At 44.7% G+C, this 14152-nt stretch overlaps 1 protein-coding gene across 4 annotated transcripts in view; it reads left to right on the top strand.

Moving 5' to 3' along the window:
• HPS1 (HPS1 biogenesis of lysosomal organelles complex 3 subunit 1) overlaps positions 1-14152 on the top strand; it is a 35234-nt gene that overhangs the window by 6837 nt on the left and 14245 nt on the right. For 2 of the 4 annotated variants that reach the window (XM_072626935.1, XM_072626938.1), the window contains exons 4-14: positions 2464-2601; positions 3125-3267; positions 5711-5819; positions 6583-6743; positions 7743-7845; positions 8126-8239; positions 8727-8796; positions 10931-10998; positions 12032-12199; positions 12298-12477; positions 13970-14031. In XM_072626935.1, coding sequence (XP_072483036.1) covers positions 2464-2601; positions 3125-3267; positions 5711-5819; positions 6583-6743; positions 7743-7845; positions 8126-8239; positions 8727-8796; positions 10931-10998; positions 12032-12199; positions 12298-12477; positions 13970-14031 — 1316 coding nt within the window. Of the gene's footprint in view, positions 1-2463; positions 2602-3124; positions 3268-5710; positions 5820-6582; positions 6744-7742; positions 7846-8125; positions 8240-8726; positions 8797-9402; positions 9609-10930; positions 10999-12031; positions 12200-12297; positions 12478-12880; positions 12975-13969; positions 14032-14152 lie in introns of those variants that run through there. The other 2 variants (XM_072626946.1, XM_072626957.1) reach the window with 2 other exon arrangements.

The raw sequence follows: 14152 nt of genomic DNA, 5'->3' as shown, positions 1-14152 counted from the left end.
TATATTTGACTGCATGCAGTTAGACTAATAGAGAGGTCCAGGCTGTTTTACAAACTACGCCGAATAGTATAAAATAGCTGCAGAACCCAACTTGGAAGATGTACTCTTCCTTGCTTCCTTATGTGATCTGGATAAACCTCTGGTATCTTCTCTCACTAAGGGACTTTTTGATTGACTCCATATTTTTACTTTCAGATACATTCCTTTGGCTGCTGAGAAGTCTCAGTCTAAGTTTTTTCTACTTAAATATTTCTCCCTCTCATCCTCTCCTCCTGTCTCCCTCTCCCTTCTTCTTCTCTCTCTTTCTCATCCTTTCCTCTCTCCTTTTCCACCTTCCTCCATCCCCCCCTTCCCTGTCTTTCTCCATCTTTCCTATCTCTTAGTCTATCTCTGGCTTTCTTTCTCTCTGTCTCTGTCTCTTTCTTTCTCCCTCCCTCACTTTCTCTCTCCCTCCCTCCCTCCACCTAGTTCTTCCCTTACTAGTTCTCAGACTATTCTTCCTCAAAAGAAAAGATTTTGCCCAGATGTACCCCATCCCAGTCATGACTGAAATGACTGAACAACCCCTGTAAAAGCAAACACCCCAACATACAGGGTGGGGCCTGCTGTCACAGGTTCTTAATCTACTTTTCTAAAAGGAAAGGCAACTCGAGGGGGTCTACAATCACTTTAATCAAGCACACGTATCATTCACTTAGTTCAGGGGGAAAAGTCAGCTCCCTGAACTTCAGAGAAAATTCAGACATCAAAATCAACAGATAGGGCTTCCAGCTGTCTGACATAAGCAATAGATACATCACAGATCAACAGACAGATCCGACTGTCTGACCATTACATACATGCATAGTTACCAGAGAGAAGCGCTAACATCTGGGTTTTCAAAGCAGTGGGGGGAGGGGGGCAATGACTCCTTAGCAGCTGCCCAGAGTCTCATCAGGCCAAACACTTCCAGACAATAAACTCCAGAGCAAAACTTCACCTCAGAGTCTTTATACACTTTTTAGAGTCAGGGAGCATCACAACCCTTGAGAACTGGTGCCTCATTAGAAAATTACCAAAAGGTGTGGGCCTTCCTACAGATCTTCCCAGGCCCATTAACGAGTGTGGAAGATTTTCCCAGTAAGAAGAAGAATTATATTAAAGAGCAAAAAGTGCATTATCAGTATAGCTCCAGTTTCTATATGTTTGTTTTTGAGATTTTAAACTTTTAGGAAAGAAAGGGGTTTGATTTAACAGGTTCCAAAGAAACTGTAAGACTTGTTATTTCTTATTCTCATGAATTTGTGTTGAAGTTAATAAGCATGTTATTTGTACAGATTCAAGCCCACTGCTTTTTTAATGGATTACAGACACATCGATTTAGACTTAGAAAGCATCTTGGTGATCATGTAGTCCTACCCCTTATTTTATGATTGAGAAAACTGAAGCCCAGGGAGGTTAAGAGATTTGCCCATTATTACACAGGTAGTAAGTGTCAAAGGCTAGATTAGAACCCAGGTCTTTGGACACCAAAACCTATTAATTAATGGCAGAGCTAGGGAATGAACCTAGCTCTCCTGATTCCTTGGCCAGCCTTCTTTCCTACTCTACCACACTGCCTTTTGGGGTCTCCTGGACTGACTGACCTTGCTTCTCATTGGCTAGAGTGGTCTTCCTTAATCATTCTATATAATCTATAGAAGAGCTCCTGGAAACCCCCTATAAAATCCCTGATAGTCTTTCTTGTGACCTTCTCTAAAGTTACGGGATGATGGTATGATCTCAGATACTGTAGATTTAGAAATCCCAATTTAACATTTTAAATTGAAACTCAGTGTATAGAATTTTAGAAAAACTACAAAACCCTCATTGTGGTTTTTGGGTCTGATTTTTGTCCATCCTGATGAGGAGCCCTGTAAGAAGAGGCAGAAACAGGACACAAATCTGACCTTAGATCCTGTAACCCTGGCCAAGTCATTTTACCTCTTTCAATCTCAGTTTCCTCTTTGGTAAAATAGGCTTCCACTTCATAAGGTTGTTGTGAGGCTCAGATAAGATAATGTATGTGAAATTCTCTGCAAACTTTAAAGCACTATAAAAATGTGGACTGTGGTTGTCATTAATCAGTTGACACTCACCATCTACCCTGTTTCATCTTCCAAAAAAAATGAAGTCTTAGTGTCACTGACTTAGAACTGGAAAGGACCTCAGAATTCACCTCATTTTACAAGAGGGGAGGGTGGAGCCATAAGGGGGGAAAGGACTTGTTCAGGGTCGCAAAGGTCCATAAATTGCCCAGGGAGGATTTAACCCTAATGCAGTTCCCTTCCCAGGGCACCAAGCTACCTCTGGAGGATGGGAGGTGGCCCTTTGAGGGATCATTTACTTTCTGGGGTAAATTAAGGAGAGAGACCTGCTACAGATAAAATGCCCCAAGTAGTTGGCATGCATTTCTGACTGGTCTCCTTCTTGTCTGCACCCCAGCTCCCTGCTCTGGAGGACCGCCTCAGCACGCTTTTTGCCCCTGTGATCATCTCCTGTACAACGATGCTGGAGAAGCTGTCAGACACCTACACCTGCTTCCTGGCTGAGAAGAGCAATCATCTGTATGTCCTTCACCTGGTAAGCAGGCTGCCTGAGGCCTCTGCCTCAGAGGGAGTCCGAGTCTAGATGTCCTCTCAGTGAGCCCCCAGAGAGAAGAGACCACCTTAGAGGCACACTACAGAGAGAGGGGCCTGACACATGGAAAGGTATGTCTAACTGCCTTTTGATGGTGATGAGGAAGGCCTGGATGGTGGCTCAGGCTTAGCAGGGGACAGGTACTCTTCAGTATTAGCCCTGCAGGAATAATCAGCAGCAATTGATTATGCTTGTCACTATACTAGACACCGGGTTACCAGTTAGTCAACCAAACAATTATCAGTTTCCAATAGGCAATATGATAATTATATGCTAGGTACTAGCTGCCTTTTATATATTGGGCACTGTTCTACAACAAGTGTTTATTAAGCACATACTGCGTGCCAGGAATGAGCCATGTACTGAGCCCCTGCCCTGTAGAGATTTACTTTCTAACGGTGAGAACAGGGGTGAAGAGATGAGGGAGGCTCTTTCAGAGTTTAAATTCACTTGACTGTGCTTACAGTTTGGTGAGTGCCTGTTTATCGCCATCAATGGGGACGGCAGAGAGAGTGAGGATGACCTGCGGCGGAAGCTGTATGTGCTGAAGCATCTGTTTGAGATGCACTTTGGACTGGTTGCCCTGGACAGTCATCTCTTCCGAAAGGAGTGAGTGTCCCATGTAGGGGAAAGGGTATGGTTTGGAGGCTGTTAGGACAGGTCATTGATGTTGTGAAGACCCAGTGAGGAAATGCCCTCCCCCAGCATCCATCTGCAGCCTACTGTCCTGCTTGTGGTCTTCATGCCTTGCCTGGAATGCTTCCCAGGGTCACACAACAAGAATGTGTCAGAGACCAGAACTGAACCCAGTTCTTCCCATCTCTGAGGCAGATTGTCTATGCAGATGGGCACATTACATCTCAAATCTCTTAGATCACATTAAAGCCAAATGGCATCAACTCTCTGCCAAGCACTATTTCCCCAGCTTCTGAGCTGCTATTTTCATATCCTCTTTTTCCGGCTCTTGTCCCTGGATCTAGTTTTTCTAATCATTACAAGATTTAGAGTCAGAGCCTAGACGTGGAATTTGTGGGGCATTGGACCAACCCAGCTCGTCCTCCTCACTCCTGGAAAAGGAAAAGTAACTATAATTCTACATCTTTAAAAAAATAGACATGTTACTATCCATCAGAGGCATCAGGTGACTTTATCTGTTGTGGACAACAGAATTTTATGGCATCAGTGTGTGCGTTTATAAAAAGTTATATTTTTTTTAAAGGGTTTCTTGTGGTGCCCTGCTTTGTGTGTGGTCCTCTGGGCATCTCTCTGTTCCCCTTGGTTCCACCTCTCCATACCGAAACCCTTCCCTATCTGGTACTCTTTAGATTCTCCAAAGAAGGGTAGTTATTCAGGGCAGATTCTCCTCCAGGCTTCATTGTCACAGAGGCTGAGGAAAGACCCTTTTCCAGCATCTGGGTGGTCTCCAAAGTCTCCTCCAGCTCCAAGTCTTCTGATTTTATGAATGATTATTCAAATAGAGTCCTCCAGGGTTGTAGTATAGCAGTGGGGAAACAGACTCTGGTTGCTTGAATCCATAAGAGGAAGAAGATAATGTGTGTCCACACTCAAGAATGAGGGTTTGAGAAACTGGATTCTTTTTCATTTGCCACAAGAGAAAATGATAAGAAAATAACTTGGGATCATAGGCTGTTAGAATTTTAAGAGACTTTAGAGATGGTCTAGAGCAGGGGCTCCTCATCCTTTTTTGAGTCCTGGGCCCCTTTGGCAGCTTGAGGAAACCTACAGATCAGATCCCTTCTCAGAATGATGAAGAACAAAATACCTGGGATTATCACTTTTAAAATGCATAAAACAAATTACATAGGATCACAAGAGAAACCAATTATATTAAAATATAGTTTTCAAAATACTTTAAAAAGCAAGTTAATGAACCTCAGTTTAAGAAGTCCTGATGTGCAGCAGAGCTGACACTAAAAGACAGATCTTCTGACCTACAGTTCTTACTCTTTCGTCCTTACCAAGCTGCCTCCTCGTAGGCCTATGCCCCAAAGATGATCTCTAGGTTTGGTGGCGAGTGGTGCAGGTAACCAGCTAGGTGTCCCCAGTGTCCTAATTGGGGGAGTGGGATTTAGAGGCAACTGCTGCCCTGGGCCCTGGTGTGCGTCACTCTCTGTGATTAGGGTATCTGAGCTTTGAAGGTATTTTTATCTCTGCCCTCCTTCTCCTCTCTCACCCGCCCCCTCAGAGCCCAATATAGTGCCTAGCACAGAGAAGCATGTAATCTATGCTTGTTGAGTCAAACTGAATTCAGGAAGAACATTAGCAGCTGTTGGCTAGACAGCTTCTAAGAGCAGGAGTTCTTACCCTTTTTTGTGTTAAGGACTCAATTCTCCCATAGCCTTCGACCACTGAATTGAGACCTAGAATTTGTTTCAGTTTTATTTTGTCTTGGTAAGAGAGAACCCTGATCCTTTCCTTTCTTTCATCCAGCTGGCATAAGGAGCTCTTGGTGTAGAAACTCCTTTCACGGATACAGATCACAACTAGTCTGCAACTTGTAGTTTTTGAGCAGGAATTTGTGTCTGTTGAAGCCTGTGGCTCTTTCTCAGAATAATGTTTTTAAAAGCATAAAATAAGATACATTTCATGACAAAAGAAAGCAATTATATTGAAATACAGTTATCAAAATATTTTCTTAAAAAGACAAATTCACAGACCCCAGGTTAAGAACCTACGGAGAGAAAGAAAGCGGGTACGCGTGTGCGTCTGTGTGTTTGTGTGTCTGTGTGTGTGTATGTGATTGAACAAGCCTGTCTGTCTCTGTATGAGTCTCACATCTGTGCTGTGTGCATGTGCTTACATGGGGAGCTGAAGGTATGCCTGTCCCCCCTGCTTGTGCTCTGCCCTGGTTGCTGTCTTGTGTCTCATTATTTCTTTCTCTGCTGAGATGGGTCTGAGGTGAGGAAAGGGAAGCAGGGTGGACTTTCACTTTACTTATTGAATGGATCTGGTCATTTAGGATTCAGGGTTTGTTTGGACTTGCAGATGACTTGGTTCTCTCCTCTCAGCCCTGACCTTTATCCACTTTTAGACTCCGGCCCTCAGACCTGCAGAAGCGTACCCAAGTGTGGTCCCTCTTCCAGAGTCTGCTCCATACATACAGCCGCCTCCGAGATCAAGAGCAGAGCTTTATGGTGGAGGTAACTTCTGTGGGGTCCTGAGGTGAAGGTGAGGGAAGAAGGGAGCCCTGCCCTGAACTTTCTGTGTTATAAGATTCTAGACAGTTCAGCCCTAAGGGCCATCACAATACCACCTAAGGAGAGATTGTTGTCTGGCTGAAGTAAGGAACTTTGATGGTCCTGAAAATTGGCAGAAATCCCTGATCTGCATTCTCCTTCAGTGGGTGATGGACCCTGGGTACCAGTGAGCTCCTAGAAAGAATGGCAGCCTCTGGATTCTAAGAGCACTGATCCAGAGTTGTAGTGGTCTTAGAGGCCATAGCATTCAATCCCCTCATTTTACAGATGAGGAAACTGAGGCAAGGAGAGGTCAAAGAACTCACTCAAGCTAGTAAGTGTCTGAGGTAGGACTCAGAACCAGGTCTTTCTGACTCCAGATAATGTTGATCTGCCTTCTTTCTCATCTTTATTAAATGTGCATGCTTCTGTGCCAGTAACTCAACTCTCCATTGGAGATGATTTTCTTTAGAGTTTCCCAAGCCAAGCCAGGGCCCTGAAGTCCATATCAGACTCCTAGATTTCCAGTGTTCTCTCCTTTGTTGCTCTTCCTGATACTGGACACCTAGACTTGGGCCTGGGTTGCTGAAGTAGACTTGTGATGAGCCACTCATCAGCCATCACAATCATGGCTACTCTCACTCACCTGCCATGTCAGGGGTTGCAAGGGATGATCAGTGTCATACCTTGGTGGTTTCTTTACCTGCATATCCCTCTACCTGGGTAGGCTGTCGAGAGGCTAATCCACCCCCAGCTCTGTGAACTATGTATCGAAGCCCTGGAAGAACACGTTGTTCACCACATCAATACCCGCTCTGAGAATGGTGGTGAAGAGATCCTCCATGCCTTTCTGCTTGTTCACACCAAGCTGCTGGCCTTCTACTCCAAGTGAGTCCCATAGCTCTCTACCAATACAAAGGTAGACATGCAACTTGGTTTTAAGTGGGAGTCCCTGATGCCCCACCCTCTGCAAACAACCTTCTCCTCCACCTGCCCAATTCTTGAGTGTCTGGCTCCATTAGACTTTCCTGATGGCCTTCACTGCTCTCTCCCTTCTCTCCAGCTTGCAGACCAGTCTTGGTTAGAGTCTTATGTCCTACTCATTGTGTCATATACAAAAAGTCCTAATCCTCCCAATAAGAGATTCACAGGATTTGAGGGGTTGCAAGACACCTCAGAGGCCATCTTGTCCTACCCAGACATGAAAGAGACCCCTCCTATAATGTGTCCAGCAAAGGGGTGAGGGGGAGCAGTCATTCTCTTAAAGACCTCCAAGGAAGGGGAACCTACTCCCTTTCAAGGAATCCCATTCCACTTTGGGGCAGTTCTTATTTTTAACTGAGTTTAAATGAGTTAAGTAGTATTTCAGAGTTTTCCAAAAATATTTTCATATACTATCTCAGTTGAACCTCACAAAATTCCTATGAGGTAGCTACTAAAGGTTTTTATTACTTCCATCTTACAAATGAGGAAACCACTTAAGTGGTTAAGTGACTTGCCCAGGATCTCACTGCTAAGTGTTGGAGGTAGTTTAAACCCAGATTTTCTTGATTTCAAGACTAGTGCTCTCTCCACTCCTCCACTGTGACTCACAGAAAAATCATGAGCTCTTTGAAGATAGGGACCACATCTTATGCTGATTTCATGACATGTCCCGCAGTTTGTATTTTTAATCATCAGATTGACTCACCTTAGCAGTCCTATCTTCTGTCTTCTCCTCAATCTCAGCGCATGTGACATTATCCAGGACACAGCCCACCCCAGTCTTCTGTCCTGCACTTTGCTTAATGTTGTTCATACCTACCCATCCATGGAGCTTACCAGCACTCAATCCATGAACTATTTGGAAAAGGAAGGACCTTCATAACTCTTTCTCTGTGTCTGCAGCCATCATGCTAGTCCCCTACGCTCAGCAGACCTCCTCGCCCTTCTTCTCATGGTTCAAGACCTATACCCCAGTGATGAATCAATGGAAGAGAACAACATTCAGGTTGCCAGTCCACTCCCTGGGTTGTAGTTCTTGCTGTGGGCTCATGAACAGAAAATTGGCATGGAGATTGGGGGTGGGAGGGAGGTAGGGAAGGAGGGTGTTGCTGGGTGCAGGGAGCATGGGTCATGGAATAAGCGGGGAAGAGAGGAGTGCATAAGCCCCCTGCTCTCTGTAGCCCTGCCTGGGAAGTACTGGAAAGAATGATGCAGAGGCCAGGTGTATTCCTATGGAATAGATTTCTACTCAGCTTACCTGCTAACCTCTGTCTCAATTTTCTTAGGCTTCCCAAGGAAAAACATTTCACCAGAAACACAGCAACAGCCAGAACATTCCTGTGCAGCAAATGAGAAGCCCTGGCCCACATTCACCAACTAGAAGGAGTTCAGAGGAGACGGTGGGTGTAGGGGATGTAAGGGGCCTTTCTGGAGCATTGGATCCCCCTTGGGCCTAGGCCCATTTCTAGCTACTCTCCACTCTTATAAACTTCCACCCTTCGGAAGAGAGCAAGGTAGCCTTGGGCTAGCCAAGTGATGCATGCCCCTGACCCCTGCTACAGGGAAGGTTGGTGAGTCTCCTGAGTTTGGACATCCTGAGCTGCACAGAACTATGCCAGTTGGGTGTCTGCAGTAACTAAGGTCAGCATTAACATGATGAGCCCCCACATTGTTTAGGGAGGGGCTAAGCAGCCTAGGTCAGAAATGGAACAGGTCAAAGCTTTCATGACGATCAGTAGTAGAGTTGGTCCCATAAGTGGCTGCCATACCTCCAGCCTGGGCAAGATGGTGCCAGGATAAAAAGGAGTCTTGGAAACTCCCAGGTGAGAGCCATCTGGAAGAACCTACTTTGTTTTTGAGTCCTTGCTCCCTCCTTTTGTCTTATAGGAGACAGACAGTCTTTCAGTGCCTGAGGAATATTACACTCCAGCACCCTCCCCTGGTGGACAGAGCTCAGGTAAGACCTAGAGCCACTCCCAGTTATGGAACCAAAGTAAGGAAGGGCCAGGTTCAGACAGTTAGACCCTTGAAAGAACTCAGCTCATACACTAAAACTTCTGGATACCTGGTTCTGCAGAGCAGCGTTAACCTGAATTGTTACACACATACATGCCCCATATCCTGTCCCTGCACTGAAGTAATAAAGAGAGTAAAAAACAGAGAGGCACACCACAAACCTTCAGGTGCCCACAGCCCTTCCTCCAAATCATAATGAAAGCTTCTGCGAAAGGGAGAGAGGCAGCATGGTGTCATGGGGGGAAAGCCTTGAAATGGGAGTCTGGAGATGGGCTTAAATCCCAGCCCAGCCACAAATGCTATCTGTGACTTTGGGCAAACCTCTTCCATTCTCTGGGCTTAGTGTCCTCATCTGTGAAAGGAGCAGCGATTGGATGACCCAGTCTCCAAAATCTCTTTTGGCTTTAAATTTGTATGTTTGGCTGGTTTTCCCCATAAATACAACTTGCCATCATGTTGACTGTGCAACAAATGGACAGTTATATGGCAATTATATAACACTTCAAGGTTGGCAAAGCACTTTACAAACATCTGATTTTATCCTCAGTAACTCCAGGAAGCAGACCCATTTTACAGATGAAGAAAGTGAGACTGATAGAGGTTAACTGATCTGTTAACTCATCACACAGCTGGAAGTATCTGAGGCAGGATTTGAAGCAGAGCCTGCGGTCTTCCAGGCCCCAGCCCTCTCTCCACTGTGCCGCTTAGCTGTAGATGATGACATACCAATATTACTGGCATCATAGGATTGTGGTAAAGAAAGTATGCTTTTCAAACCCAGAGCCCTATATAAATTCATAGAGGATGAATGAAGGCCTCAGTCACAAGGAGGAGGGTTAGTCTCAGCCAGGAAAAAGCCCATTCACCATCAGAGGCTGGAGCAAAGGAGGAGAAAATGTAGAGGCATTTTAAGGTATAAAATAGGGAGAGGAGTAGGTTTCCAACATGTAACCTGTGCTTTCCTCAAGTAAAGGAGAGTGAGGCCTTCTGCAATGAGTGCCCCGTGAATCATTTTATAGGATATGAAGTCTCCAGCTTATTTCCAGAAACTTACTTGTCAGTCATTTGAAACTAAGCACACGTTTTCCCCTAGACACCCTGTTGTATATAGTGGTTGTAGGCAGTGAAAACAGCACTGTAGCAGATACATAATCAGTTACTTTTGATTCTTTGTTCAGTTAAAATCTTTATTAAATAGATTTTTTTGCAACCTAACTTATGATCTGAACCATATACAACATTGTATGGAAAAATACATTCTGTAGTGAATATGAAGTTGCTAGAAACATCTACATCATCCCTGCCTTTGCAGCCACTGAGTGAATTGTGAAAAGATGTAAGAGGGGGCCGAAGGAGGTCAATAACTTTTGGGAAGGGATTCCAAGGAATTTTAGTGGAGGAGCCAGGTGCATGTGTGGAAAGTGAGGGAGAGGGGAGATGATGGAGGAACTGCTTTTCTGCTTAGAGCTCCCAGACTGCAGGTCCTTTATGGCACTTCTGTCCCCTCGATCTCTGCCCTAGCTGTGTCTTGGGTCTCACCCAGGAGTCACTCCCTGTAGAAGAGCATGACAGCTCTGAGGATATATTTCCTTTCTGACTTGCCCCCAAGTACTTCTGTTGTAGTGACATACAGTGAGCAGGGAGCAAGAAGGAAATATGATCACTTGGAAATGACCCGAACTCCAGGAAATCGCATGGTGCACTTGAATTTGATCTTTCTGCAATGGGCTGGGTTGTTGTTGTGTTTGTCCTTCGTTCAAGGACCATGGTCCTCGTCAAGAGGACCATGACATCAAGATGGTGACATGACTTGTAGTTGACTGATTTGAGTGAGGGAGGGCTGTGCAAGGTCACCAACCTCAGTTTCTTCTGAGCCATCAGTGAGCTGGCACTGCCCTCTCAGGAGCCCCAGAGCAAGATGGCCTTTTCTGCCCATATGTATGGGGGCCTCTTTGCCTCTGCCTTATGATGTAGCAGATCTCTCTCTGCTCCAGTAATTGTCATTCTGTGCTGTGCATCTGAGTTCTCTCCTTTGGGATGGGACAGATAACATATCGTTCCTTCATAACTTACAGGAAGTACTGTCTGGCTGGAGGATGGAACTCCACCAGTTGGTGAGGATGAAGATGCTGCCTTTGTCCAGGTGAGTTCCTCTTAGGGGATAAGTAGACTTAGCCTGGGACTTCAGTGGATCCCTTTAAGGACTGGGGTGTAGATTTTTGTACCAAGGAAGACTTCTTCACTTCTTTGCCTTGCAGAACTCAGGGTCTTTTTTGTAATATGCACACATATTTCCAAAGTCCATTCCATCAAGGTCTGTGGATGAGGAGTTTAGACTTCGGTCAGATCCCCTCCCTAAGCCTGGCTCATTCTGGCAAAACACAGCAGCTTCATCACAGAACTGTATAGTAGTGGGTAGAGCACTGGACTTGCAATCAGGATTACCTGGTCTCAGATCCCAACTCATATACTTAACTAGCTGTGTGACCCTTGGCAAATCACTTAACCTCTCTGAGCCTCCACTTCCTCATTTACAAGGTGAGAGGTTTGGAACTGATAACCTCTAAGGGTCCTTCCAACCCTAAATCCGTGATTTTTTGAATCTGTGATATTCATATGATGAACTCATTGTTCCCAAGAGCTGGGGGACAGTTGGAGCATACTTTCTTAGATTGTCTTCAACAGATCCTAAGTATGTTCCATCAGGAGTTGAGGTTTAATGTGATCTGGTTCAGGCTCACCCACTTTGTGCCCTAGTTTCCCCACTTGCACAATTAGTTATTTTTTGAGATACTGAAGAACTGAGAGAACAGCCAAGGTCTATGTAGCTTTAAATATTTTAATTTTAAAGTTAAACACTTAATTTAAGCTATTTTAATGTTCTGGAGAGGCAAGATACTATATGTCATTCTCCCACATCTTCTAGTTTTCTCTACCTTTCCTGTCCTGTTTCTCTACCCATCTCACCCCATTTTCCCATATCAATATTTTTTTCCAGATTGTAAGGTAGAGTGATATTCAGATATCAGAAAGAACAGGCTGGTTGTATCTTAGAAGGTTGAACTAGAAAGCAGTGACTAGAAAGCTGAACCATATGGATCTGGAGATTATTTTCTCCTTCCCCTGTTATAAAACAAAGAAATCCATGACTCATATCTCTTGTCCTTCTGAATTAGATCGCAGAGGACACCTTGCAAACACTGGTTCCCCCTTCTCCTGCACCTTCCAATCCCAGAAGAATTTTCCTTGATGCCACTTTAAAGGAGAGCCATTGCATGATGATGCCTCACACCATGTATTGCCTGCCTCTCTGGCCAGGCATCTCTATGGTGCTTCTGACCAAGGTAAGAGTCAGCCTGGAGTGATTGCCTTGCCTCCTGTTGAGGGGGGGGCGGATATCTTTTCTTTAGACTCCCTCACCCCCTCTGCTTTTTCCCTGCAGACTTCCAGCTGCCACATGGCTCTCTCCCTTTACCAACTGCTGGATGGCTTTTCAATACTAGAGAAGAAACTGAAAGAAAGGCAGGAAGTAGGAAGTACCCTCCGTTCCCAGCCCCTTCTGGGGGACTTGCGCCAGAGGATGGACAGATTTGTGAAGAATCGAGGAGGACAAGACATTCAGGTCAGACTTAGGCCTCATAGGAAATCAGAGCCAAAGCTCTCTCCCCGAGGGAGAAAGAAAGGACTCTTGTGCTCTTGGGGGCACCAGTGAATTAGAAAAAGGAAATGCAAAACTTCTACTCAAAACATTAAACCCTTGGGTTCAGGAATGAAGCATTTTTTTTATTAATCAAACAGTCTGGTTAACAGGATTATCATAAATTTCAGACATGACTCAACAATTATCAAATAACTTAAAATGCAGCTCACATGTATTTTTTTTAGGTTAATATCATAATTTTATATGTGCTGTATGTAATGTTACAATGTTTTGATGACTTGGACTTTAAAAAAATTAATCTCTTCAATTAACAAAAATCTATTCTCTCTCCCTTCCATCTTCCTCCATTGGAAAAAATGAAAAGGAAAAACCAAAACCGTTGTCATAAATATACATAGTCAAGCAAACAGATGCCTGCATTGGCCACATCTAAAAGTGTATATCTCAGTCTCTCCACCTTTAGTCAGGAGGTAGGTGAGTGGGGAGCATGTTTCATCCAGAGCCTCTGGAATCATGGTTAGGCAGTTCACGTATATTTATGAAACACCTATTTTGTGCCTACTACTGTGCAAGGTACTATGTAAACTCTCAAAACACTAACTCTAAACCATCATCCTGCCCTTGAGGAGATTCTAGTCTTATCATGAAAGTTAGTTATATCCATACACCCCTAAAACCCCATTCAGTAACAGTGTGCACCAGCAATGGTGTATACCTTCCGTACTATAGAGAAGGAAGAAGAAAGGGAAGATCTGAACAGGTTGGAGAAGTGGGGAGGATGTCCTTAAACTGGGTCTTTGAATGGGAGATCATCCCAGGTGAGGAGAGCAGTGCAGTGGCCTTGCACTTAGTAGGCATTTAATAATTATAGATTCAATGGAAACCAACCATGCAGTGGGGCAGAGAAGGTGGAGCTCTACATGGCCTGCTTTGCAGAGGGTGGAGAGACCTGTCAGGTTGAAAAAGAGAATGTGACAAGGAGCCGTGGGGAATAAAAATGGAGGAGTCCGGGTGAGGCCAGGCAGGAGAGGGCCTTGAATGCAAAAATGATAAGTCCAGGTTTTGTTCCTTTGGCAGTGGGACGCTGATGGGAAATTTGTAAGCAAAGGAATGAAGTAGTGAAGGTCATATTTTAGGAGGGTGAGCCTGATGTCACTGTGAAAAATGAAGTGGAGCAGGAAGAAGTACAGTATTTGGAATATTAAAACACCACTGAGTCTTTGATGATTCCAGAGGCATTTCAGGATCTTGTCGTGCCTCAGGGCCAACATTCGAAATGTGCTTTAGCATTGCATTAGATAGACTGAAGCTAGCTCATAGGATGGCATATGAGATGTTTACTGACTCTAAAGCTAATTACCCTTAGGAAGCCCTGGGGTCTCTAGAGCAATGCTGAGAGGACAGAGGATTCTTTGGGGATCTGTATCCCCAAAGTTATCTATCCTCATTTCAGAGCTTGTGGCTGGAATTTAAAAACAAGGCTTTCTCCAGAAGTGACCAGGGGTCTTACTTGGAGTAAGTATGGGCCCTAGAGAAAATGGGGTGGGGGCAGAGGGGAGGGGAGGTGGGAGGGAATAGTAATGATGAGAATAATGGGAAGCATTGGATAGGCTGGCTTCTCAGGCTCCTCGCTGCT

The sequence above is a fragment of the Notamacropus eugenii genome, chromosome 1, assembly GCF_028372415.1.
Source record: "Notamacropus eugenii isolate mMacEug1 chromosome 1, mMacEug1.pri_v2, whole genome shotgun sequence".
Taxonomy (NCBI): Eukaryota; Metazoa; Chordata; class Mammalia; order Diprotodontia; family Macropodidae; genus Notamacropus; species Notamacropus eugenii.
Note: the sequence above shows the minus strand (reverse complement) of the source record. Positions and strands in the feature narration are given on the sequence as shown.